Source organism: Suricata suricatta, chromosome 16 (assembly GCF_006229205.1).
Source record: "Suricata suricatta isolate VVHF042 chromosome 16, meerkat_22Aug2017_6uvM2_HiC, whole genome shotgun sequence".
In the NCBI taxonomy this organism is placed as follows: domain Eukaryota; kingdom Metazoa; phylum Chordata; class Mammalia; order Carnivora; family Herpestidae; genus Suricata; species Suricata suricatta.
In genome coordinates this window covers 4357158-4381231 of record NC_043715.1, presented here as the reverse complement: position 1 = coordinate 4381231, position 24074 = coordinate 4357158, and the positions used below count along the sequence as shown (strand labels likewise).

Sequence of the window (24074 nt, the reverse complement as noted above, 5' to 3'; positions counted from 1 at the left end):
CAGAAGGAAGCCCGTATGCCTACAGCTGTGGGAGAGCAAGAAAATCATTTGGAAATGAGTGTGAGGAGTTAAGGCCTTGGATGTTATGGCCAGGAGTTTGGATTGTATTCTATGCCCAATGGGAAGTCATTGGAGGATCCTGAGCAAGGGACTCACTCAATATGATGTAAAACTGAAAACAATCACCCTGTTTGCTCTTTGGAGAACCAGATGTAAAAAGTAGAATGAGAGGAAAGAGGCACGGTGCTGTGGTCCAAGCAAAAAACGATCCCTAGTGTCTTACCTCTTACTTCCTGTAACAGACGAGGGATAACGGACTCACACCAAACCTACTTCGGTCCACTGCAGGGGCGGAAGGTGACCTCCTTGGGTATGGCTGTGCGTTGCTTGTTGTCATGGTGGGGGTCAGAATGTCTGGACAGAACCAACCACGCCTTGCCCTTGTGCTACCTAAAGGTGGCAGCCTCCAAGAGAACATGACGGTCAGAATTGGAATCCAGTATATCCTCGTGCAGGATAACCAGGAGATTTCACCGGGAATTCTAGGGTACCAGGGAGGGGGGTCCAGGGAAGGGCTGAGAGGTAGCCAGAGCCCCCACGCTGTTCCCAGCTGGTATTGAGCCATGGACGTCCGTGGCCCCATGCTGGGCGGGGCGAGCTCTAGCCCTGTCTTCCTTGCCCAGGCCGCCCCATGGGCAACCCCTCTTGTCCACATCATCTAGGTGTGGCATCTCCCCTCCCCGGAAGCTCCTTCCTGCTCCTGAGACTGTGTTCTTTGGCTCCAGTTCCCTGGCTGCCCCCAGGCTCTCCACACGAGCCGTGATGGGCTTTGGCTGCCTACCTGACCCGGGATTCTCAGATCCACTGGCCCTTCCATCTGTTCTGTGTATTTTTGTCAGGAGATTTGAAATAGGCCCTTTCCTTTGTCCTCAGAGGCAGAGCTCCGTGAGCCATTTCAAAACCGTGTGCTGCCTTCAGCTGGGAATCCTGTTACTTTCTAGTTCTGTGTTTAAAGCAAGTGGTTGATTTGAATCACCCAAGCAGGCCAGGATATTTCTGATGGTTTCCCATGAGGGTTACCTTCTAGACAAGCACTTCTCTATCACATATTGACACCCTGGAAATCTTGGACTGATGTCCTCTGACACCAGCCCCTACCCAAGGCTCCTCCCCCAGGTGGTCCATGTTACCAGTTTGGAAACAGACAGCCAGACCTCTCTGTGTACCTGCACACATATTCTAATATGCCCAAGGGTCCAAAACATCAGAAAGATACCCAACCTATTTTTTGCCAAATGGAGAATGAGTCAATGGAATCTATTGAATGATCTAGCTTCTCCAGACAATCTAACGTGCCATCTATAGCCAATAGCAAATTTCCAAACATTTACATGGCGATGTATTCATATACTTATATATAAAATGTCTGTCTAGGTAGATAGATCTCGGTTTAGTAATTATATTGATAGGTATATATTAGATATCTATATCCACATCTGTATCTGTCTGTTGACCTGTCTACACAACTTGCCTATCTCTGGTGCTCTAAGATATGGCATTGAGCTCTTGGCTTTTCCTACACTAATAGTGTATTGCTTCGTAACATCTTTAAGTCTAAAAGGAAGGCCATGACAACCCGTGTGGTTTTGGTGTCTGTGCTGAACAAATATGGAAAGAACCCGAGAAGCTTACAGAAGAGACTTGTCGAAGCTTTGAGTCTCTGCCTCCTTCCCATCACTACCAGGGCCCCATGAGGGTCCGAGCCGGGCACCCCCAGCTCTGCAGGTCCTTTCCAGTCAATACTTGGCCTTGGCCTCTGGCCTGGCAGTTTCCTTCCCGCTCCTCTGGGGCCCCGCCGACAGTCAGCCTGCTTCCCGGGAGAGGCGCAGGGCCCAAGCGTGGTTAGACGCCCAGCCCCGCTTCCCCCCGTGGCCTGATCCTGCTAATTATCCTGCTCCGTGTCTGCCAAGGCCGACACCCCGAAGAGCCAAATCTCCACGAGCACTAGAGCGGCTCCTGTGAAGCTGCATTACAGACTGAAATGAGTCCCGTTTTTAATTTGATTTTTCTTCCCCTGTAACAAGCAAAGTTCACATTACAAATAAATTGCCCGGAAATTCCAATTTAATAAGGCATATGCATTTTTCAGGCCTAAAAGCATGGAAAACATCATGCACGCTGGTATTTTCATACCAAAAGGTTTATTAAAAAGACAGCTTTGAAAATGTCAGAAATTTACATTCAGCGTCTGGCGAATTGGTCAGAAGGGCTGGTCAGGCAAAAGGCCCATCACCCAGGAAGTGGAAAAGCCAGTTGGCTGGCGATCAGGCGCTGCTCACCCCTCCTGGGTGGACAGCTCTAGGGCTGGGGAAAATCACACCTACCCTCGGGTCCTGCACCCAGCTCTTGGCTTGCATCGTGCAGGGACACTATAAGATGACATTGGGTAGTTGGCAGTTCTCAGTCACTGGAGTGGCCCCTGTTCCCCTCTGCTCAAGGGATTCTGAGTAGAAACAGCAGACTGGCGTCATGGAGACCCTGGACGCGGATACGCCTCTCCAAGGTTTCCGATGGGAAGAGACCCCAAACAAAATTAAGTAAACTAACAGAGGAGACAAAATTAAAGGCCATGTGAAAACACAAGTAAATAGCAAACAATGGCTACCTTGTTATTTTTTCCAGGAAGAAAAACAGTGAGTAGCTATCATATAAAATCCTCAGAGCCTTGCTTTCTCTGGGAGGGTGATGGGCACAGGCTGACCACACCGGGGCCAGCTTCCGGTTCCAGTCTGTAAGCTTTCCGCTGAACAGAAGTCTCCTTATCTAAGAGAAGAAGGACATTGTCCTGTGAAACTGTAGCGTCAGGAAACCAAGACCAAGGGAGAAACAAAGGGTACCATTTCTAGGCCAACATGAAAAACCTAGAAAAAGTAATTTGTTTTGATTTCTCTTCTAAACTACGATTTAAGTAATCAGGGAATAAAGTACGGTCCATTTAAATTTTTCATTATTTCTAATATTTTGAACCACCCACAAATCACCCCTGGGTGCACCATGAACTTGTTACCAGATGGGAACACTTCTGTCCACTTCTTGGCTGTGGTGCTTTGGGCAAGTTGCTAAGCCTCTCTGAATCTTGGTTAGCTCATCCGTAAAACAGGGATGATGCCAACTCCATCTGGTTGTTGGGAACCACAGAAATGAGTGTGGTGCCGACCGTGAAGAGCTGGGCCCAGGGCCACGCACGGTAAATATGCGCTAGTACCACACTTGAACCTCAACCTGACGTTACGGAGCAGAGTTTGGTGAAGTAGCACACCCACAAGGGGCCGTATCGTGCTCCACCAGGCCTCTTATCTATGTCTGTGCCCAGCAAGGACCTAGAAGAGGGAGTGACTAATTCTGCCTGGGGAGCTCTTACAGAATGACCAAGAAGGGACATTTCAGCCTGGCCTATGAGGACAAGTAGAAATTTGCAGGTGGAGACATACATGGCCATTGAAATGAAAGGCAGGTGGTTTTTTTTTTTTTTTTTACATTTATTTGTTTATTGGGAGAGCACACGTGGGGAGGGGCAGAGAGGGGGACACAGAATCTGGAGCAGGCTCCAGGCTCTGAGCTGTCGGCACAGAGCCCCATGTGGGGCTCAAACTCATGAACCTCATGAGCTTAGTGTGGGGGTTCAGAGCAGGTGCTCTGGGCCCACGTCCTGATTCTACAACCTCAGTAGTCATGTGGCCTGTCCTTCAGTTTCCTCATCTGTAACTGGGAACATTATACCCACTGTATCAGTTTCCTAGTGCCGCCGTAATGAATTTTGGTAACAAGTTGCTGTAACGAACCATCACAGACTTGGTGGGGCTAGAAATCTATTCTTCCCCAGTTCTGGAGGCCAGACGTCCAAAGTCAGTCTCACTGGGCCAAAATCAAGGTGGGCCACATTCCCTCCTCCAGGGCAGACTCCTCTGCAATACCCCAGTCCCTGCCTCCACGGTCACATGGGCATCTGCTCTCTTCTGTGGGTCTTGATCTCTCTCTGCCTCCCTCGTGAAAGGACAACTGTGGTTGCTTGTAGCCCCGGAAATCCAGAATCACCTCCCCATCTCAGGAGCCTCCACTTAATTGGTCCTGCAAAGTCTTCGCCATATAAGGTAATGGTCACAGGTCCCCAAGATTAAGATGCGGACGTCTTTTCCACCGTGAAAACAAAGATGTTTGCCCCCAAACTCTTGTTGGTTACATCAGGTTCTAAACATTCTCAGAACCAAAACCAGCAGCAAATGGCAGAGATGATGGACTTCAGGCACCTTTACCTGACTGATGACCCACCAGTTTTCACGTCTCTCCAGGGGCATAGATTTCAAAGACTATGGGGAATGGCAGGAGAGCACAGTGTGCCTCTGGCTCAGGTATAAAAGCGGTTGGAGAGATGGCCCTGTGGCCCCCCTTTACCCAAGCCTCTTGGTTCGAGGAAATGTGAGCCCTGTTCAGTTAGAATCTCCCTGGTAGGTAGGATTTTCATTTCTTACCTAACGCATATTTTGTTTGAACTTCTTAGAATGAACGTGGAATATTTTTACAGCCTTCCAAAAAGTACTAACATTTTAAAATTCTTTGATGGTTTCCCATTATCCAGAATCCACACCCCCAGGGTTATAACACGGGTTCGGGGTCTTTAGAATCTGTCTAAACCCATTTCCTTTCAGTGGCCCTTGGAGAAGGTATGTTCGGACCACAACCATCCACTTTCCGACACCTAAACACTCATTCACTTGGCAACTGTCCGTTGAGTGTTTTATGTGTGCTGAGCAATGTTTTCGGAGCTGTTGCCATGACAGCAGACAGAAGTCCTTGCTCTTGGAGATGGAGCTTATCCTCTGGTTGTGGTAGGGTCCCCTCCCTAAGGGGAGAAAAAAACACTCAAGGCAACCTGGCTCAACACGTACGTGATGACATCCCTTACGACCTTGTAACATGAGGCCACTCGATCAGACCACATGTCTGTGTGTTACCACATGCGAGAGACAAAACAATAGAAAATGTATAAAAAATACACCACGTGGCATTTGGGGCTGAGTTCTTTCGGCGTGAACGCGACTGAGTTGGGCCAACACGAATAAAGTTGCTTCCTAGAAAGAAAAGCCGCATCCTCACGACTCTGGGTGCAAGAACCCTGCGACATGGGGACGCTCTCTGTTCCATGTGTTAATTCGTATTGTTCTCTCCTCCTGACCCGCCCGCCCGCTCAGTCTCTGAAGCATCCCATCCTTTCTCCCGGGCTTGGTTCAGACACTGCACCTTCTGTGAGGCCCCCCGGGTCACCCTCCGTCAGAGCTAATGGCCGATTCCTCCAGGCGTCCATGGGTCCTGCCCGTACCTCCATGGGAGTGCTTCTCTCACCAGCTCTGCGCCCGGGACACGCCCAGGGTGTAAAAGAAACACAAGTGCACTTGTGAACTCTGCCTCCCTGAGAACCGGGCAGATGTGAGCTCTCTCCTCACCGGCTTGTCGTGAGGCACAAAGGTGGCACCCGCACCAAACATTCAGCGCAGAGTTGGTGGTCAGCCATCACTTTCTAAACAACTCTAACTATAATGATGTTTGGGTTGTATTGAGAATTATCTGGGGGCACCTGGGGGGCTCAGTCGGTTAAGCATCCAACTTCAGCTCAGGTCATGGTCTTGTGGTTTGTGGGTTCGAGCCCCGCATTGGGCTCTGTGCTGACAGCTCAGATGCTGGAGCCTGCTTCAGATTCTGTGTCTCCTTCTCTGTGCTCCTCTGCCAATTACACTCTGTCTCTCCGTCTCTGTCTGTCTCTGTCTCTCTGTCTCTGTCTCTCTCTCTCTCAAAAATGAATAAACATTTAAAAATTTTTTTCTAAAAATTATTTGACACCTGGGGCGCCTGGGTGGCTCAGTCAGTTAAGCAACGTGCCCTTGATTTTGGCTCAGGTCGTGACCCCACGGGTGTGTGAGATCAAGCCCCTGGGTTGGGCTCTGTGCCGACAGCGAGGAGACTGCTTGCGATTCTCTCCCTCCCTCCCTCCCTCTGCTCCCCCACCCCTGCTTGTATTCTCTCTCTCTCTCTTTCTCTCAAAATAAATAAACTTCAAGAGTTATCTGGCACCTAGCATGAGAGCTTGTGTCCAGGACTCAGGGACCATTTCTTGAATCTGTCCTGAGTATAACGTGATGTTGTTCCAGGTATTCTGTCTACAAGGACCCCGCGGGCTGGCTGAGCATCAACCCCATCAACGGGACCGTGGACACCACAGCGGTGCTGGACCGCGAGTCGCCATTCGTCCACAACAGCGTGTACACTGCCCTCTTCCTCGCCATCGACAGCGGTGAGTCATTTTCTAAGTGCCACCACATGTGTACTTCTCAGTGATCAATGTATTTTCACATTTTCCGGTTCCTCTGATAACACCCGGAGGTGTTCTGGGGAAGGATACAAATGTGTGGGGGCGGGGAAAGGACACACGTCAGCTCACGTGAGCGGGGGATACACCCCGGTGCTGGGGCTGTCAGGCCTTGTCCAGTTCAAGGTCAGACTGGTGACTCGCTCCGTCTCAGGCAGGCGCGGAGGCTAGGAAGGCACATCGATGTCCTCCCTCTTGGCACCGTGCTGTCATCTGCGGACTGTCCTTTCACTCAGTGCAGCTGAAAGTCCCAGAGGGCATCACCAACCCTGATGGTTGAATGGCCCCCACGGCTTTTACCCTGTTGTCGCAGGAGACCTTGGAAAGACCTCAGAGGGGCTTCCTAATCACAGAACAATTGCTGTTCATTCAAAAAAATTTTTTGTGTTTTTTATTTATTTTTGAGAGACAGAGAGACAGCATGAGCAGGGGAGGGTCAGAGAGGGGGAGACACAGAATCTGAAGCAGGCTCCAGGCTCTGAGCTGTCAGCACAGAGCCCGACGCAGGGCTCGAACCCACGAACCATGAGATCATGACCTGAGCCAAAGCCGGATGTTTAACCGAGTGAGCCACCCGGGTGCCCCTAGTGCTGTTCATTCAAAAGCTAATAATGCAACATCCCGGTGCCAGCGCCGGACTCCGCTCTGGCTTTGGGGGCACAGCAGGGAGTGAACAAAACCCAGTTCCTTGTGCAGCCGGCACACTCACGGAGAAAAATACGTAATACGCTTTGGGGAGGAAAACAGGAGAACATACTATTTATGTACGAAACAAGGAAATAGAGACAAGGTAGCGGATGGCAGCGTGCTGAAGTTCTCAAGAGGCAGCCCTGGGGAGCCTGGGGAGCAGTGACATTGGAGTCAAAACATGAAGGCACTGGAGAAGGGGGCCTTGAGGTTATCAAAGGGAAGAGCCAGAGGGCCAAGAAGGCTGGACCAGAGAGTGGGCGGGGCAGGAAGGGGGCGGGGATGAGGGGATGCAGAGGGCGAAGCGTTGGGGGTGGGGGGCCACCACCGCCACCACCCTCCGGTTTCTCTGTGTGTGAAACGGGACACCTTGCCAAGCATTCAGTGTGACAGCATCATGCTGCCCTGTCGAGATCAGACATGGGGGACAAGGACACAAGTACAGAGACCCCCGTGTAGGCATGACAGTGGCTTAGACCTGTAACAGGAGAGGAGAGGAGAAGAGGTCAGATTCTAGAGATAGTGTCTGTGTTTCAGACACAAGGCTAACAGCATCTGCCATTGGCTGAGGTGGAGGAGGGGGAGGTCAGACCTGGTTTGGAGGTTGAGCCCATTATATCCATCACGTGAGAAGTCTTGCTCTCCCGATTATTCCTAAAAGCCTGCTGTTCATGGCCGAAGATTCAGTTTTGAGTCCCATGTATCAAAACAAATATTCACAGGCCCTTTTATGACCCCTTCACTATGCTCATACCAGGGGACTAAGAACTCTCAGACCCCATCTCTGTGCGCTGGGTCCTCTGATGCGAGCCACTTACGGGACCAGGTGTCTGAGCAGTACACAATCAGCGCGACATTTAGGAAGCAGACAGGACTTCACGGTGAGGTCAGCCTTTGAGTTTGGCCTTGAAGGAGGGGTGGGATTTGGGTAAGTTGCAGGGTAGGAGGTAGAGGTGCCTGAGCGCCCAGAGCAGAGGAACCAAAACTAGAAGGGAGTGTGGTGTGGGAGGTAAGAGAGGGCGAGAGTAGGGTCACATCCACTGCGAGTGAGCAAGTGGAGCTCCGTCCAGATGGACGTGGACCAGTCGTATCTTCAAAGCATCTCGACATCCAGACGGGTCATTTCACGGAGCCGGCAGCCAAAAGACCCCGTAAGTTCTTGAGAAGGAAATTGCACGATGGAATAGCACACGGACACTCAACCACAGACGCCAGGCTGGGTCCCCCGGGAGACTCGGAGTTCAATGATGCATGGGCTTGTGCTCCACGAGCTGATGAGTGATCTGAGGAGTGAGGCTCGTAAACAGAAGCCTGCAAGGTGATGTCATAACTGTTCTGATAGAACTAAGCCCGGAGGGGCCGCTTGTCCAGCCTTGGCACTGGGCGGGGTAGCTTCTCGCTGGAGGAGATCCCTGTGGAGTGAGGAAGGATGAGTTAAGAAGAAGTAACACATTTGTGTAATTCTGTTCCCATTTTTTAAGTTTTAATCCCAGTCTAGGTAACATACAGTGTTACGTTAATTTCGGGTATACGATCCAGCGATTCAGCGCCGTAAGTCACCCGGGGCTCATGGGAACAGGGGTGCTCTTCATCGTTGGCTCCTCTTTCCCTGCCCCCCACCCACCTCCCCTCTGGTAACTATCAGTTTGTTCTTTGTAGTTAAGAGCCTGCTCCTTGGTTTGTCTCTTTTTTTCTTTGTTCGTTCATTTTGTGTCTTAAATTCCACATATAAGTGAGATCATGTATTTGTCTTTCTCTGACAGCTTATTTCATTTAGAGTAAGACCCTCTAGCTGCATCTGTGTCCTTGCAAATGGCAAGACTTCATTCTTTTTATGGCTGAATAATATTCCATTGCATATAGATACCACGTCTTCGTTGTTCATTCCTTAGGGCACTTGGGAGGTTTCCATAGTTTGGTGATTGTAAATAATGCTGCTACAAACATAGGGGTGCATTTCTCCCTTTGAATTAGTGTTTTTGTATTTGGGGGGTGATGCCCAGGAGCACACTTACTGGATTGTAGGGTAGTTCTATTTTTAGCTTTTTGAGGGACCTCCACAGCACCTTCCACGGTGGCCGCACCAGTTTGCGTTCCCACCAACAGGACAGGAGGATTCCTTGTTCTCCACATTCTAGCCACCACTTATAGTTTCTTGTGTTTATCTTACTCAGTCTAACAGGTGTGAGGTGACATCTCGTTGTGGTTTTGATTTGCATTTCCCGGTGATAAGTGATGTTGAGCACCTTTTCACGTGTCTGTTGGCCATCTGGATGTCTTCCTTGGACAAATGTCTGTTCATATCTTCTACCCATTTTTTATGAATATAACTTATTGTCAAGTTGGCTTATATACAACACCCAGGGCTCATCCCAACAAGTGCCCGCCTCAGTGCCCATCACTCATTTCCCCCTCTCCCCCGCCCCTCCCATCCACCCTCAGTTTGTTCTCTGTATTTAAGAGTCCCTTACAGTTTGCCTCCCTCCCTCTCCGTTTGTGACTATTTTTTCCCCTTCCCTTCCCCCATGGTCATCTGTTATGTTTCTCAAGATCCACATATGAGTGAAAGCATATGATATCCATCCTTCTCTGACTTATTTCACTCAGCATGACACCTTCCAGTTCCATCCACGTTGCTGCAAATGGCATGATGTCATTCTTTCTCATTGCCAAGTAGTATTCCGTCGTATAGATAAACCACATCTTCTTGATCCATTCATCATTGATGGACATTTAGACTCTTTCCATGATTTGTCTATTGTTTGAAGCACCACTAGAAACATTGTTTTCTACACATTTTGTAATTGGATTATTTATTTTGGGGGTGTTGAGTTGTATCAGTTATTTATATATTTTGGATACTACCCTTTATTGGATATGTCATTTGCAAACATCTTCTCCCAGTCAGAAGGATGATTTTTGCTTTGTTGATTGGAAAAGATAACACATTCTAATAGAAGCCTGAAGGAATACGGATATGTGAGCCATGGAAAAGGCTAGGTTGGTGGGCTCCATTTGTGTGAAGCTAAGAGCACAGAGATGGCCAGACACTCACTGCTCTGAGGTTGGTACTAGGTCTTGTGTTGAATGTTTGGCAGTGATCACGGTGCCTAATTTAGAGCAGGCACTCACATATCTGTGGACTAGATCCTGTAATAGATCCTGAAATGCTCTACGTGCTATGCCAAGGTGTTTGGTTTGATTCCGTTGCTTAATTCACCTCCAGAATAACCTTTGTGCTTTAGAAAGATGCCTCCCATGGCAGTGTAGAAACTGCACCCAATAATGAGGGGGGTGGCAGGGAGGCATCCTAAAGCTGCGGCAGAAATCAGGGTAAAAGCTGTCCCAAAGTCCAAGCAGTGAGGTCAGTTTAGACGGAGTGAGGCTAGCATCTGGAAATACGCTGAAAGCCATCGCTGGTTTCTCAGTTGCAGGCGTCAGGGTGTGCCTGGTGGCAACAGAAATGGACCAGAAGGGGTAAGCCTGGAAAACACCCAGAAGGAAGAAACTAGACTTGGAAAAAAAAATACATCCTCAAGATAAAATATAGAAAGGTGATATTCAGATTTCTCATCCAGAAACCAGGAATAGTTATTCCATTGAAACAGAACGGATTTCAAAGGGTTGTTCCCACATCGTCTTTCTGGGGGCGGGGGCTGGATGTGGAGATGATGCCCCGTGAGAAGCTGGCAAACTGGGACTGGAATCGAGGCGAGGAGGTTTTTCTTAGAAAGGCACCCCCACAAAAGAGACAGGAACATCAGAACAGGCAAGTTTTGTAGAAGGAACAGGTCTAGACGGGAGCGTTAAGGGCCTAAACAGTGGGTGACAAGAAGCCAAGAATGTTTAAAATGCTATTTGAATAAAAAGTATCAATTATAGATCAGCTAAAATAATGATTTCAGAGCTCTGTGCCACCTAAAAGTATCTGCACTTGTAGAGAAAATGCTTGGCTAAGAACAGCATGAAGAAAGGTTGAAACACAGCAAATAGAGTTGTCATTGCCTTATGAAATCTTTTATGTAATTATTCATCAAGAAAACTAGAAGTGAAGTACACTTTAATTTTTGCCAGAAACAAGAGCCCACCCTCCAGGTGTGACTATGAAAGCTGCTCATGGGGTGCCTGGGGGGCTCAGTTGGTTAAGCATCCGACTTCAGTCCGTGACCTCACAGTCCCGTCCATGAGTTCAAGCCCCACATAGGGCTCTGTGCTGACAGCTCAGAGCCTGGAGCCTGCTTCAGATTCTGTGTCTCCCTCTCTCTCCTCCTCCCCCATTCGCACTCTGTCTCTGTCTCTCAAAAATGAATAAACATTAAAAAAAGAAAGAAAAAGAAAAAAAGCCACTTATAGACTCTGAGATTCAGGTTCTATTTCTATAAAAAAGGAAGATAATTCCTACTTAGCAGGTTATTGTGAGATTATTGGGGCACCTGGGTGGCTCAGTCAGTTAAGCATCCAACTTTGGCTCAGGTCATGGTCTCACAGTTCGTGGGTTCTAGCCCCACATTGGGCTGTGCTGATAGCTTGGAACATGCTTGATATTTTCTCTCTCTCTCTCTCTCTCTCTCTCTCTCTCTCTCTCTCCCTCTCCCTCTCCCTCTCTCTCCCTCTCTCCCTCTCTCCCTCTCTCCCTCTCTCCGTCTCTCCATCTCTCTGTCTGTCTCTGTCTCTCTCTCTCTCTGTCCCTTCCCCACTCATACATGCACACATGCTCTCTCTCTCTCTCTCAAAATAAATAAACTTAAAAAGAAACAAGAAAGCAAATTGCTGTGCCTTCTACACTCACCATCAAAAGCCATATTAAATGTTTAATAAATGTTAATCTCACCCCAGTGGGGGTTATGGAAAGAACAGAGTGAAGAATGGTCCTCGAGAAAAATCTGCTGTGAAATCTACTTCTTGTCTAATATCAAACAAGTATTTTCAAAATCTGGTGTCACAGATGTTTCCAAAAGGACGAAATGTCCCTGAAGATGTAATGATAAATAGAAAACAGGTTGGCATTAATGTACAGAACCGTCATTAGAGATGATAATTTTGAACAAGGCCCAAAAGACATAAAGCAAAAAGAGCATAAATTCAAAAAGAACTCATAAATCAAAGGAACTTTGGTTTAAAGCCTTCTTTTTGTCACTCACCGAAAACTTATCTCTAGGTATTGTTTAACCAGGAAAAAAGAACACTTGCCTATTAGATCAAAGTTAATAATTTAATTGATGTCTCAATTTTGTACAAAGTAAGCATTTGGTTTTATTTAACTTGTAGATATTCAGGGTATTTGATGGAATGAAAGAATAATTTTTTTTTTGTCATCTAACACTGGGAAAGCTAAAGCCCAATAAAATTTTTTTCTCTAAACAAGGTGTCACTCAGGAATATATCCAAACATGTTGATAAAAGGTATGTCTGTAGAGTTTTCCAGGTAGGATGTAGTAGGACTAATGTTCCCAACACAAAAACTAGGAATATCAAGACAAAAGTCTTACTGTTTTTTTATTTTTGAAAGAGTGCAAGTGAGCAGGGGAAGGCAGAGAGAGAGGCAGACAAAGAATCCGAAAGCAGACTTCAGGCTCCAAGCTGACAGCACAGAGCCCGACGTAGGGCTTGAACTCATGAACTGTGAGATCATGGCCTGAGTCAAAGTCACATGCTTAACTGACTGAGCCACACAGATGCCCCCAAAAATCTTCAATTGTAAATGCATCCAATAGCTGCAGAAGCCATGAAGCCTCAATGAATGAAAGTATCAAAGAGGGAAGAACCATCTTTAAAACGTGTAAGGCAGCCAGCCATTGCTTCTCTCTGAGGGTCTTTTCCGATTCTGGGTGAGGGTCAGGCCTGACCCAGACGGAGGGCCCAGCATGAAGGAAAATAAACCAGAAATTCTCATAACAGTCACATAGAGCTGATGTGACAAAGTGAAAACCTGAGGGCCCTTAAACACACGGCTGCTTTCCCCTCACAGACAAATGCCCTGTAAAGGACAGGGTGAAATCTCCTGGGGCCTCACTGAATAAAAGGCCTCACAGAGGAAACAAACTCACCTTAAACATACAGCCATTCTCTCCTTAGGACATTTGCCAGGTTTTAAAAATACAAAGCACTGGAATATGGGATGCCTGGTGCTATAGACTGAATGTTTGTGTCCCTCCAAAATTCATCCTTCCTGGGATGGCATCTAGGGGTTAGGCCTTTGCCAGGTGCTCAGACCATGCAGATGGAAGCAGATGAGTGGGATTAATACTCTTCTAAAAGAGACCCCAGAGAGCTCCTTTGCCCCCACCCCTGCTATATGAGGACACAGCAGAAAGACTCTGTATCAAAAACTACAATTCACTGCTAAGCGAATTTTTTAATCCTATTAAAATAGACATACCATGTTCATGGATCAGAAGTATCAGTGCTATTGAAATGTAAATTCTCTCCAAACTGACCTAAAGGAGTCAACATGATAGCAAGCAGAATCCCAGGTCTTTGTTTTGAGGTAAAGGAGAAGAAATGGATTGTAAAATTCATATGCAAATACAAGGGGCTAAAATTAACCAAGGTGACCTTGAAGAATAAAGTGGCAGACTTATGCTATTATATATTCAGACCTATTAGGAAACAACAGTAATATGGTGGTGTTTGCACACAGAGAAAATACTGACCAATGAAGTAGAATAGAGAGTTTAGAAGCAGATCCACCCACACACAGTCCCTGTTTGTGACCAGGCCATGTTGGTTGCAGACAAGAAAGCATGGTCTCTGCAATAAAAATGCTGGGTTATTGAACACACATCTGAAAACCAAAAGTGTATCCTGACTCTTCTCTTAGACAATATACAGTAATAAGTTCTAAATATATTACAGGCCAAAATATGGAAGGTAAAATAATATACCTTTTAGACGAAAAACATATTGGTGTCCTTGACATAGGAAAAGATGTTTTTAAGCAGGACACAAAAGTATTCACGACTGAAAGGTAAAAATGGTAGATGATGTTAAAATTAAGAACTTCAGTTCATCAAAGAATATCATTAAGAAAGTAAAAAGGTAGCCCCCAGAGAAGATATTTACAATAAAAAGAAATCCTATCATCCGTAAGCAAAAGACACAACGCAACACAGAATAGGGAAGGCACTTGAGCAGGTACTTCACAAGAGAGGATACACAAATGCCAATAAACACAGAAGAGTTGCACAACTTCATTAATCAGAGAAAGAAAAATTAAATGATGCAGATATAAATTAAAAGACAAATCAATCAAAGAGATACAATGAAATGCAATACTGTGACCCACCTACAAAGAGCTACACTGGTCAGATGGAACATACGGAGAGTTGGCAAGGATGTGAAATCATCGGAAGCCTCCTGTCCAGCTGGTGGAAGTGCAACTTGGTACCAACACTGTGGAAACTGAAAGTATCAACTAAGATTGAACCTGTGTACACCCTACAATCCAGGAATGACATGCTTAGCTATGTATCCCACAAAAACGTGGATACGAGTTCACCAAAATGCACATGCCAGAAAGTTAATAAAAGCACTATTCATAATAGCCCACAAACTGGAAGCTAGTCAAATGCCCGATAATACAATAAGTAAAGTGGGGTCATTTACACAATTGAGCCTGTACAACATTGAGAAGGAATGATCTGCAACTATTCACAGCAATGTGGATGGATCTCACAAACATAATATTGAACCAAACACGGCGAGATCAGAAGACCGCATCCTGAATGGTTGCATGAGTATAAATCTCAACCACAAGCGGAGCCAATCATCCCTGCTAGGTTACCTGGTGGATGTCGTTCTTGATCCTATAATATTGGACTACGTGGGTATGTTCGGTGAAAACCCTTTAATCTGTGTATTTATAGAAATATGAGTGTTCCTAATATTTCAATTAAAACTTAACCCAAACAACTGCATGACTGCACGGAGAGTGTGTACCTGGTCTGTGGCACCTTCCCCGGGAGACCTGTAACCAAGCACCTGTTTCCCCTGGAGACGGAGTCTCGGCATCCAACCGTTCTGTGGAAGGATGGCCTCAGCTGCTGACGGGCTGGTACCCCAGGAAAGATGAGGGGCAGGGTGTGTGCAGAGGGATTGGACAGAGCTCCCATTCTCAGGTCCGCCATCTTAACTCACCACACACAGCTCTGCTGACCCAGTTGAGGACAATGACAAGGCGGCACCACAAGAGAATTTTCCTTAAAGTACCTCTTAGAGACTAGAGACTATGAGATCAGGATGGAGGACTATACAAATACAGTCAGAAGCAGGGCTGGAAACCTGTTCTGGGGTTCACAGCGATGAAAAGCTCTTTGGACCTTTGCCTGGGGCCCCAAAGCCAGTCTAGGTGGATCCTGGAATCATGCTTGATGGTGATATTGACCATGCCCGTGGGGAAGAAAGGCACCTTAGTCCCTCCCCATGGATAAAGGCTAGGTTGTAACCCACAGAACAGTCAAGGGTGTACAAGGCACTTTTCATAAACTGTTATCAATTTTAATGAGTTACAAATGACCCAACAACACGGTTCCTAAATTATAAGTGAAATGCTTCAGTTTTGCTAAAGGAGAACCAGCTGTAGTTAACTGATTGCAAGAATAAAGCCCTTAATCCTATAGATTAATAAGGCCTGACCTTTTGCGTTGGCAAGCATTTTATCTTTGGAGATGAATATCATCATTTACCTTCTGTGGTCCAGATTTTCGGAAAAGGTTAAGGGAGTGCCTTCAGAGTACATGAGCTCTTCTGTTAAAGACTTCACCGAATACAAAATCGCTAGCCTGCCTTTAAAAGGGGGGTGGGGGATAGTAACTGTTAAGGAAAACACCAAGATGGAGAGAGAACATTCTGGAATGCAGTAAGAGGACATCCCTTTGGAGGATGTGCTGACAATGGAGCACCACAGCAGCAATGAGCACCCGGTAAATCCCTGTGTGATTGTTGCTCCTGCTCAGGTAATCTCCAGAAAGGTCAAATGTTAGTCTCACTGTCTTATGTGGGCTAGAAACTGTCACAAGCAATTTCTCCTAAGAGCTCTGGAATCCCCCGGGGATGGTCTTGGCCAGGCTGATTCCTGGCTTCCCGCCCTTTGCTCCGAATTCTGCTCGGCTGGCCCTCCTGCCTCCCTCTTACCTATAACCTCATCTTTATCCCTTCCTTCTGTTCTGAAATTGTACAAGGCTCAACGTTCCTTGATGGCTATTGAATGACTTTTCTGCTCTCAGAGGAGATCTAAATTGTGACTCCAGACAGCAAAGGCAAATATTTTGCTTCAGTAAAGTCCAAGTGCCCTTGCTCCCAGCACCCACACTATGCCGGGAGGGGAATCTTTGCCTGTTCTTCCTAGAGCTCAGCGCATATGAGGCCGTCAGAACCAGGAAGCTCATACTATCTCTAGCATCTAGATTAAGTCTGTATATGATTATCACAGCGTCCCGTTCCCCATCCATTTTCATTTTGAAGAATAGGGGAATGATGGCGTAAAAACAAGCCAAATTATCACTAAATTCAGCCGCACATTCTCATGACTTAGCGACTCGTGTAAAGTGGGTTGGAGTCTGCCAGTGAAAAATGCGATGTGGGTTCCCAAGAAGACACAGATACAGAACCAGGCGGAACAGCTGTAAGATTAAAATGGAATACACTGAGATAATGATTTTTCATAGGCGCAGATATATCATGTCCCGACCTGCCTTTTCCCTCAGTCCCGTGTATAATAGATGTGCTGATAATACCAGTTGACTCAAAATTGAAATATTGTGCAAAGTACATTTAGATTGATTAAAAGAGAAAAAGAATGTCATTCGGCCCCATGGGGAAATAACTACCAAATAACAGCAGCTTCCAACAGGGGGCCAGGAGGCCTGGACTTAAGATAGGAGCCTCAATGCGTAATTCTTCTCTGTTTTCGCGTCCACCACCCCATAGGTTGCATGGGGATGTAGTGAGATCCTTTAGATGAAATCTACGTAAAATATGCTAGCTGGGGTAAAATCAAGCCATTAGGCCTGACGGCAACCCAAGCAAGCCAGTGTAACACCCCTTATCTCGGCCGTTACTGTAATTGAGGAAGAAAAATAAATTGAAGATCCAGCCATCATTCCTCGTTATTTCCAGTACCAGTAAAATATCAACCACGTTGAAAATACTGGCTACAATTTTGTCATTGACAAAATGACCCAATAAACCAGACCTGAGATCTGGTCATAGAGAGACAGTGACCAGAGCCATTTATTGACAGCACGCATGGTCTGTGGAGAGAGTGGCGGCCCAGGGCCCTGCTACGCCTGGAAGTGGGCCAGCCCCCCAACCTCGATGGACTGCCACCCGTGTGAGACTCGGGCTTCCCTCAGCCTGTTTCCCCACCCGCTGGGTTGTTATAAGGACTGGGAGTCATGAGTGCAAAATTCCTGGCGTCTAGTAAACACCCAACAGATGTTTATGTCCACCGACTTGGACTGAGTTACAGATGGATTTGCTAAACTTATCATTAGAGAACCATCCCTGTCTGAGGCCGAGTAGGAAGAGCCACCCGATGACCACCTGGTGGTGGTCTGACCATTTTTCCAGGGCAGGGATGGGCCACAGAGTCTCCACTCAGAGTAGGGCTCCCAATCAGAAAATCCGCCAGAACAGGTCGCCGTCCACGTGGGCATCATGCCTCAGCCTGGACGGGGAGATTTAAGATTTAAGGGGAGACTCATCTATCCGACAGAAGGACATTTCCATGGTGAGCAGCCAAATCAACGGTCTTAAGCACAATGTCTTCCCACATTCGTTGGGCATTGAAATACCGCCTGCAATCCCCACCTTGGTCAGCTCATCCTCTGAGGGTGTCTTAGCTAGTTCTCCTCTGTAGTCCGCATTTCCCACTTTGCACAGCCCCCCACCCCAGAGAGAACCCATCCCCCCGCAATGCCCCGGCACCTAGTGCAGCCCTGCCCCCACCCCGGATAGCACTACGCCCGCTTCTGTGTCCTCACGCCTCACGCAGGTCCCCCCCTCCCATGCCTGCAGCTTCATCTGCCTTTATCAAAGCCGTTCTCCTGCTTTAAAGTCTTGGAACTTCTTCCCACAAAACAGCCCCGCGATTTCCTCCTTCCAGAACAACCCCCCACCCCCACGCCACCCAGCCGGGCACTCACAGGGCAGCGTCCCCAGGGCACGACTGGGACCGAATGAATAAAACGAGGGGGTCCTGTTTAACCAGGGCCTCCAAATCACCTCTTCCCTCTTTTTCCCTTTTCTCTAAAGTCAGTAAAAGGGAAACAAACAAACAAAAAGCCAAAATGTTGAATTCCTTACAACCAGCTCAGACTCCAGACTACTGTCTCTGCTGCAGGAATGTTGAAGATTGAGTTCTGTGGGTAAGTGCCTCGGGTCCATGTTAAGCATTACAGGAAACCTGCCTTAGTATGTTGCAAATCTATTCTCTGACCAGGTTTTGGGTGGGTTTACTATTAAGTTTTTCAGAACGTAAGACGGAACTGGCAAGCTCTGCATTAACAAAGCAATTTTTTTTAAATGCTCATGGATTTGAAAGGGACAAGATTCTTGGCTTAAGGGGCACAGCTCAAAGCAGATTTGTAAATGGTGATCCAGAGAAACGATCGCAAATACAACATGGCTGAATGAATCAATACAAGGGCTAATCTTATCTAGCAGAAGCACGGTTCACTCTCACTTTTAAGCAAAGGAGAAGACCTGTGTACAACGCTGTTCGTGTGAAGAAACAGACATCGCATTTATTTGCTCAGAGCTGCTTCGTGAGAGCTCAGCAGGTGCCCAGGAACACAGAGGGAACCTGGGTGCAGTAGATGGCCACACGCACGCCTCTTGTCCCTGCAAAGAAGTGTCAGAAACTGGCCAGGGTGCCTGCCTTCTCTCACGAGCCCACATCTGAACTTGGGCTCCTCTTAAATTGTTCCTCCAAAAATTGGGTCCTCAACACATCATCTGAGGTCTCTCTCCTTGACCCTGGCATGGACTCCCTACTCTGAGCCCCAGTTTCACAGACCCCATCGCCTGCACCCCTTTTTACTCCCCTAGCTGTGATGAGGGAAGACTGGAATACAGACAGGGTCACTACTGCTCTCAGAAGCAAGATAGAGATGGAAACCTATGGGACCATAACCATGTATGTTACATGTATGCAAAGAGCAATTGGTCGTTAGCTCTTTCAGGTCAACCTAAGGTAACGCAAAAATCTCCTGAGTGCCTGTTGTATACCAGCCTGGAGAACAGTCCTGATGCCTGGAGCCCATGGGCCTCAGGAATGAGCTTCCTGCTTTTTTCTCCTCTCTCTCTCTTCCTGCATTTTATTTTTCATGCAGGCAAACTCACTTTGCACACTCTTCCCCCATATAAAACCACTAACACTCATGAGTCCCACGGCAGGGGCCATGCTGCGTGCCTCTAGACCCAGCTCAGGGACCATGTGAGACCAGTGACTACAAAAATCTACAACTTCTCTGTACTTTGCAGAAATACCTCTGAAACTTCTTGTTCAGATCCTAGTGCTCTGTGTGTGTGAAGCCAGCCCATCGCACTGCGATGAGACCAGGGACTCTACCTCTCCAAGGGGATGCGCCTGAGGACATGCATGTGGAGCCTTGCACCTTGTGAAAACCTCCCTTCTATGCATATGTTCACAACAGCATGACTCATAACAGACAAAGAGTGCAAACAACCCAATGTCCAGCAAAACATGGTCTGGCCTTGGAATGCGGTATCATTCAGCCATAAAAAGGAAGCGATTCATGGAACAACATGGATGGACTTCAAAAACACGATGCCAAGTGAAAGAAACCAGACAGGGAAGGCCGCTTACTCTATGATTCCATTTCTAGAAATGTCCAGAAGACACGAATCTGTAGAGAACGAAAGTAGATCAGTGGTTGCCTAGAGCTGGAAGTACGTATGACGAGTCAGTACAAATGGGCCCCAGGATCCTTTCTGGGGTGATGGAAAGGTTCTAACGTCAGGCGGTCGTGGTAAAGCCCAACCCTGTAAACATACCAACAACTATCAATTCCTCATAAAAACAAGAGTGAGAGGAAAGAAAGTAGAATCGGCAAAATATTTTTAAACCCCTGTATAACTTTTGAATTCACGTTTCTGTTTCTGATTATTACAATGGGCATACTTATTGTAAAGAAAATTTTTTTCAAGTATTATTTTAATGCTAATTATCTGGAGCAAAAATCACTAGGTTTGGTATATTCCTTTCGAATCTTTTTCTAATTATATATATTTTAATTAAGATTACACTTTGTTTTTAGTTGTGTCTCTTACAACAAGATATAAAGTGTGTGTGTATATGAGAAGACATTATTTTACATATATGTATGTATATGGCATCTAAATAATGGACCCTATCAGAAAAATCTAAGTATTTTTTGGCTAAAGTGGAAATCCTGTTTGGTCAGAATTCTGAATAAAATTAAGGTAAAGTAAAGTAAAGTAAAACAAAATAAGATAAAATAAAACAAAGTAAAGTAAAATAAAACAAAATAAAATAAAAATTCTTACTAAGAAAGGTGTCCAACACCAGCTGCTGACCTCACACCGAGCACTCAGCTGTACTTATGGTCTGCAACACCTTCAATGTGAATGTAGGCGCCTTTCTCTGGAAGCAGGATCATGGCCTTCCCCAAATTCCCAAAGGGGGACCCGCCTCCCATTCCATTTAAAATCCACCGCCAGGAATGGTCCATCTCTCAAGGGCCCGTCCCTCTCCTAACCTAAGAAGCCAGGAGCCCCTCAGGCACTCCCTCCAGAGGATGGATGCCCTCTGACCCTTAAAGCAGCAACCCTGAGAACATGGCCCAGGGGCGCTTCTGGGGGGCGGGGAGGGGCTACGAGGAGGAGGAGGAATCATAGTCCCAGCTCCATATCCTAGGAGTTTTGCTCAAATTGAGGCTTTTTCCCTGTTGAAATTGAAAACCCACAGAAGAGAGCACAGCCTCAACCATGCTTTGGGGCTGACATTGGTCATGCAGAGTAGTCCGTTGGGATGGGTGATGGCTGGTGGAAAGGGATGAGGAGGGGAGAGGGATTTTTGCCAAAACCCAGAAGCTCCCATATCTCCTGGGCGCCTGGAGTTATTAGAGCCAAATGGGCTTGGGAAGAGTCATTACATTTTAAATCACATCATAATTTTGGATGGTGATTTTTCTCCTCCAACACATGTCAACTGGGAGAGACTTTCTCTGAGGAGTCTGAGAGTCCGGTCTTTACCTGATCAATATAAAAAAAAAAAGAAAAGAAAAAAGAAAAAGCTCATTATACTTGATTTGGAAGAAGACATCACCGGTCTGGCCTGGGAGTAATAGACAGAGAAGCAAAGACAGTCGTATAATTAAGTTCTCTAAAGGCCGATTCTCACAGCCATATTTCAAATACTCCTAGCGCCTTCTCATCCCTCCTACCAAATGGTGGCACTTCATAATATATTCAGAGCGAAAAAATATATAATGGATTCCTCTGAGATGGTCAATTATTCAATTTAAAAAAGAAAAATAATTTTTCAATAAAGAAATTCAACCAAATGACTAAAGCTGACAGTGGAAACCAACCTCAAAGTCATTACGCATTTCTTTTGAGTCCTTGCTCCACAAAACGTTGATTTGCCACCATTAGAAATCGCCATCTTTCTGCTGATGAGTGTCGTTTGCATTTTGACGTCAGCAGCTATTTATTGGAATGTTTACCCTAAAACTGTCCTTGGGTGTTGATATATTTACGTTTCCAGCAGCCCCGCTAAAAGGGTGTCTATTCTCACTTCTTGACTCACTGCTCAGCTTCCTTCAAGCCGTTTCTTCCCATCCTGGGAGCCTGTCAGAAGGAAGCCACCAGCCACCTTCTCCTTGCAAAATCCCATGGCTTCTCTCTACCCTTTGTCCTGTGGGGCGTCCTAACACATTTCCCTGCCGTCCATTGCCTCCCCTTGCAATTCACGTCCCCTCTGTCTTCTGCAAACCACCAACTGCTCTTTAAACTCTGGGGTTTCCTCCGCCTTCGCCCCTTGGCCATTCCACACTGTCACGTTGCGTAGCCTGACTGGCTAGCACCATTTCGAAGCATCTGTGCTGACAAGTCCTCATCGCCACCCGGCGTCGGCGTGTCTCCTAAGCTCCGTGTACTTTTACACGGGCGCACTGAATCTGGGGGGCTGGATCCACACCAGAGCTGAGCTCACGGCTTCGCACTCCCCACTATCTTCTGCTTTTCTTTGAGCAGCCTCGTCTGAGTGCATGATCACCAAGACATTTCTTTCTTTCCTCCTTTTCCAAAGTTTATTTATTTTTGAGAGAGAGTACTAGTGGGGGCTGCAGAGAGAGGGGGAGAGGGAGAATCCCAAGCAGGCTCCGTGCCATCAGCACAGAGCCCGATGCGGGGCTCAAACCCACAAACTGTGAGATCATGACCTGAACTGAAATCAAGAGTCAGACACTTAAGTGATTGAGCCAACCAGACACCCAACAAGACATTTCTTCCTTATTCAAACTGCCCACGTCATGACTCCATCTACTGCCGGTCCCCTGGCCTCCATTGTCCAACATCTCCTGCCAGTATTATGTGTGTTTCTATAGTCAGAGCAGATGTTCGACCACCTCTCTGAAAAACCTCCGGTGACGTCATGTGGTCCATAGAATCAGTACAAGCACCTTGTCATGAAAGTCAAGGCCCCATGTCCTACCAGACACCCCAGCCTCGTCTCCTTGCCTTCTTGCCACGTACTTTGCAGTGGGGAATGGCCCGTCATGGCGCTGGATGACTCTGTGTGTAGCCCCGTGGACTGGGAGGCAAGGCTTGAGCCACGGCCAATTTGAGTGTTGACTGAACGTCTTGTGGTCCTCCCGTAACAGGAGACACGGGAGGCTTGTAGGAGCCGCTGCAGTCCATTTCTCACCTGCCTCCCTGGGTCCCCTGGGGCTGTCACCAGACAGTTTGTCCCCTCTTTCTGGGTTGACGAGGGATGAGGCTCCCCGCCTGCCCCAATTACGGCGCAGCTACAGGCTACAACGTGCTGGGAAGCCGCTTGAAAGTGGCTCCAGGCTGCAGTCACCTGGTCCCTTCGGTTCAGTGTCACCCCCACAGGGCCACCTCGGCCTGGGTGCCCTTTTACCATCTAGGTAAGGACAGAACAAGCTGCCTGATCCTAAAATGGATTCATCATCTCCTTACCAGCAGAATCTGTCAGACCAGGCCTGGCCTTGCGCTTGATGCATGTACCCTGAGCTCAAATATTCACTACCCTTCGAACCCCTACGTGATTCTCAACTCAACTTTAATCTTACTTTGCATTTCAAGAAATAAACATAATAGCACATAAAATAAACTGGGCTGGGAGGTACACCCGAGGACAGGAAGAATAAAACAGAGCCAGACAATTAGGTTAGTCTAGTGCATAACATTTGAGTACCATATTTTAGGGGGCACCAGATCCTCTTTGGAATAGGGCAAATCCATACGCTTACGATTTATGGCCTGCAAATTTGGATCTAACTTTTCTCACCGAAATTAGGAGCTATTAACGAATGGTTTGTCCCAAGAGAAAACCTCTAATGCATCGATGATTAAAAATAAATTTAGGAAAAAAGATATAAAGTCACTCTGAGTCTTATTGAAATGAAACATTTTCCTTGAGTGAAAGACATTATCACATAGGTGATTATGGAGCTTTTTAAAAATAACGTTCCGGGGCACGTGGGGGGCTCAGTCAGTGGAGTGCCCAGCTTCAGCTCAGGTTAAGATCTCGCGGTTCGTGGGTTCGAGCCCCGTGTCGGGCTCTGTGCTGACAGCTCAGAGTCTGGAGCCTGCTTCTTATTCTGTGTCTCCCTCTCTCTGACCCTCCCCTGCTCACACACATACACACACACTCTCTCTCTCTCTCTCTCTCTCTCTCTCTCTCTCTCTCTCTCTCTCTCACACACACACACACACACACACACACACACACACA

General features: G+C 47.0%; 1 protein-coding gene across 2 annotated transcripts in view; it reads left to right on the top strand.

Annotated features, from left to right (window-relative positions):
* The window catches only part of CDH13 (cadherin 13), a 1008030-nt gene that overhangs the window by 968415 nt on the left and 15541 nt on the right, over window positions 1-24074 (top strand). For both annotated transcript variants that reach the window (XM_029925178.1, XM_029925180.1), the window contains one exon: window positions 6204-6346. In XM_029925178.1, the coding sequence (XP_029781038.1) occupies window positions 6204-6346 (143 nt within the window). The remainder of the gene's footprint in view (window positions 1-6203; window positions 6347-24074) is intronic.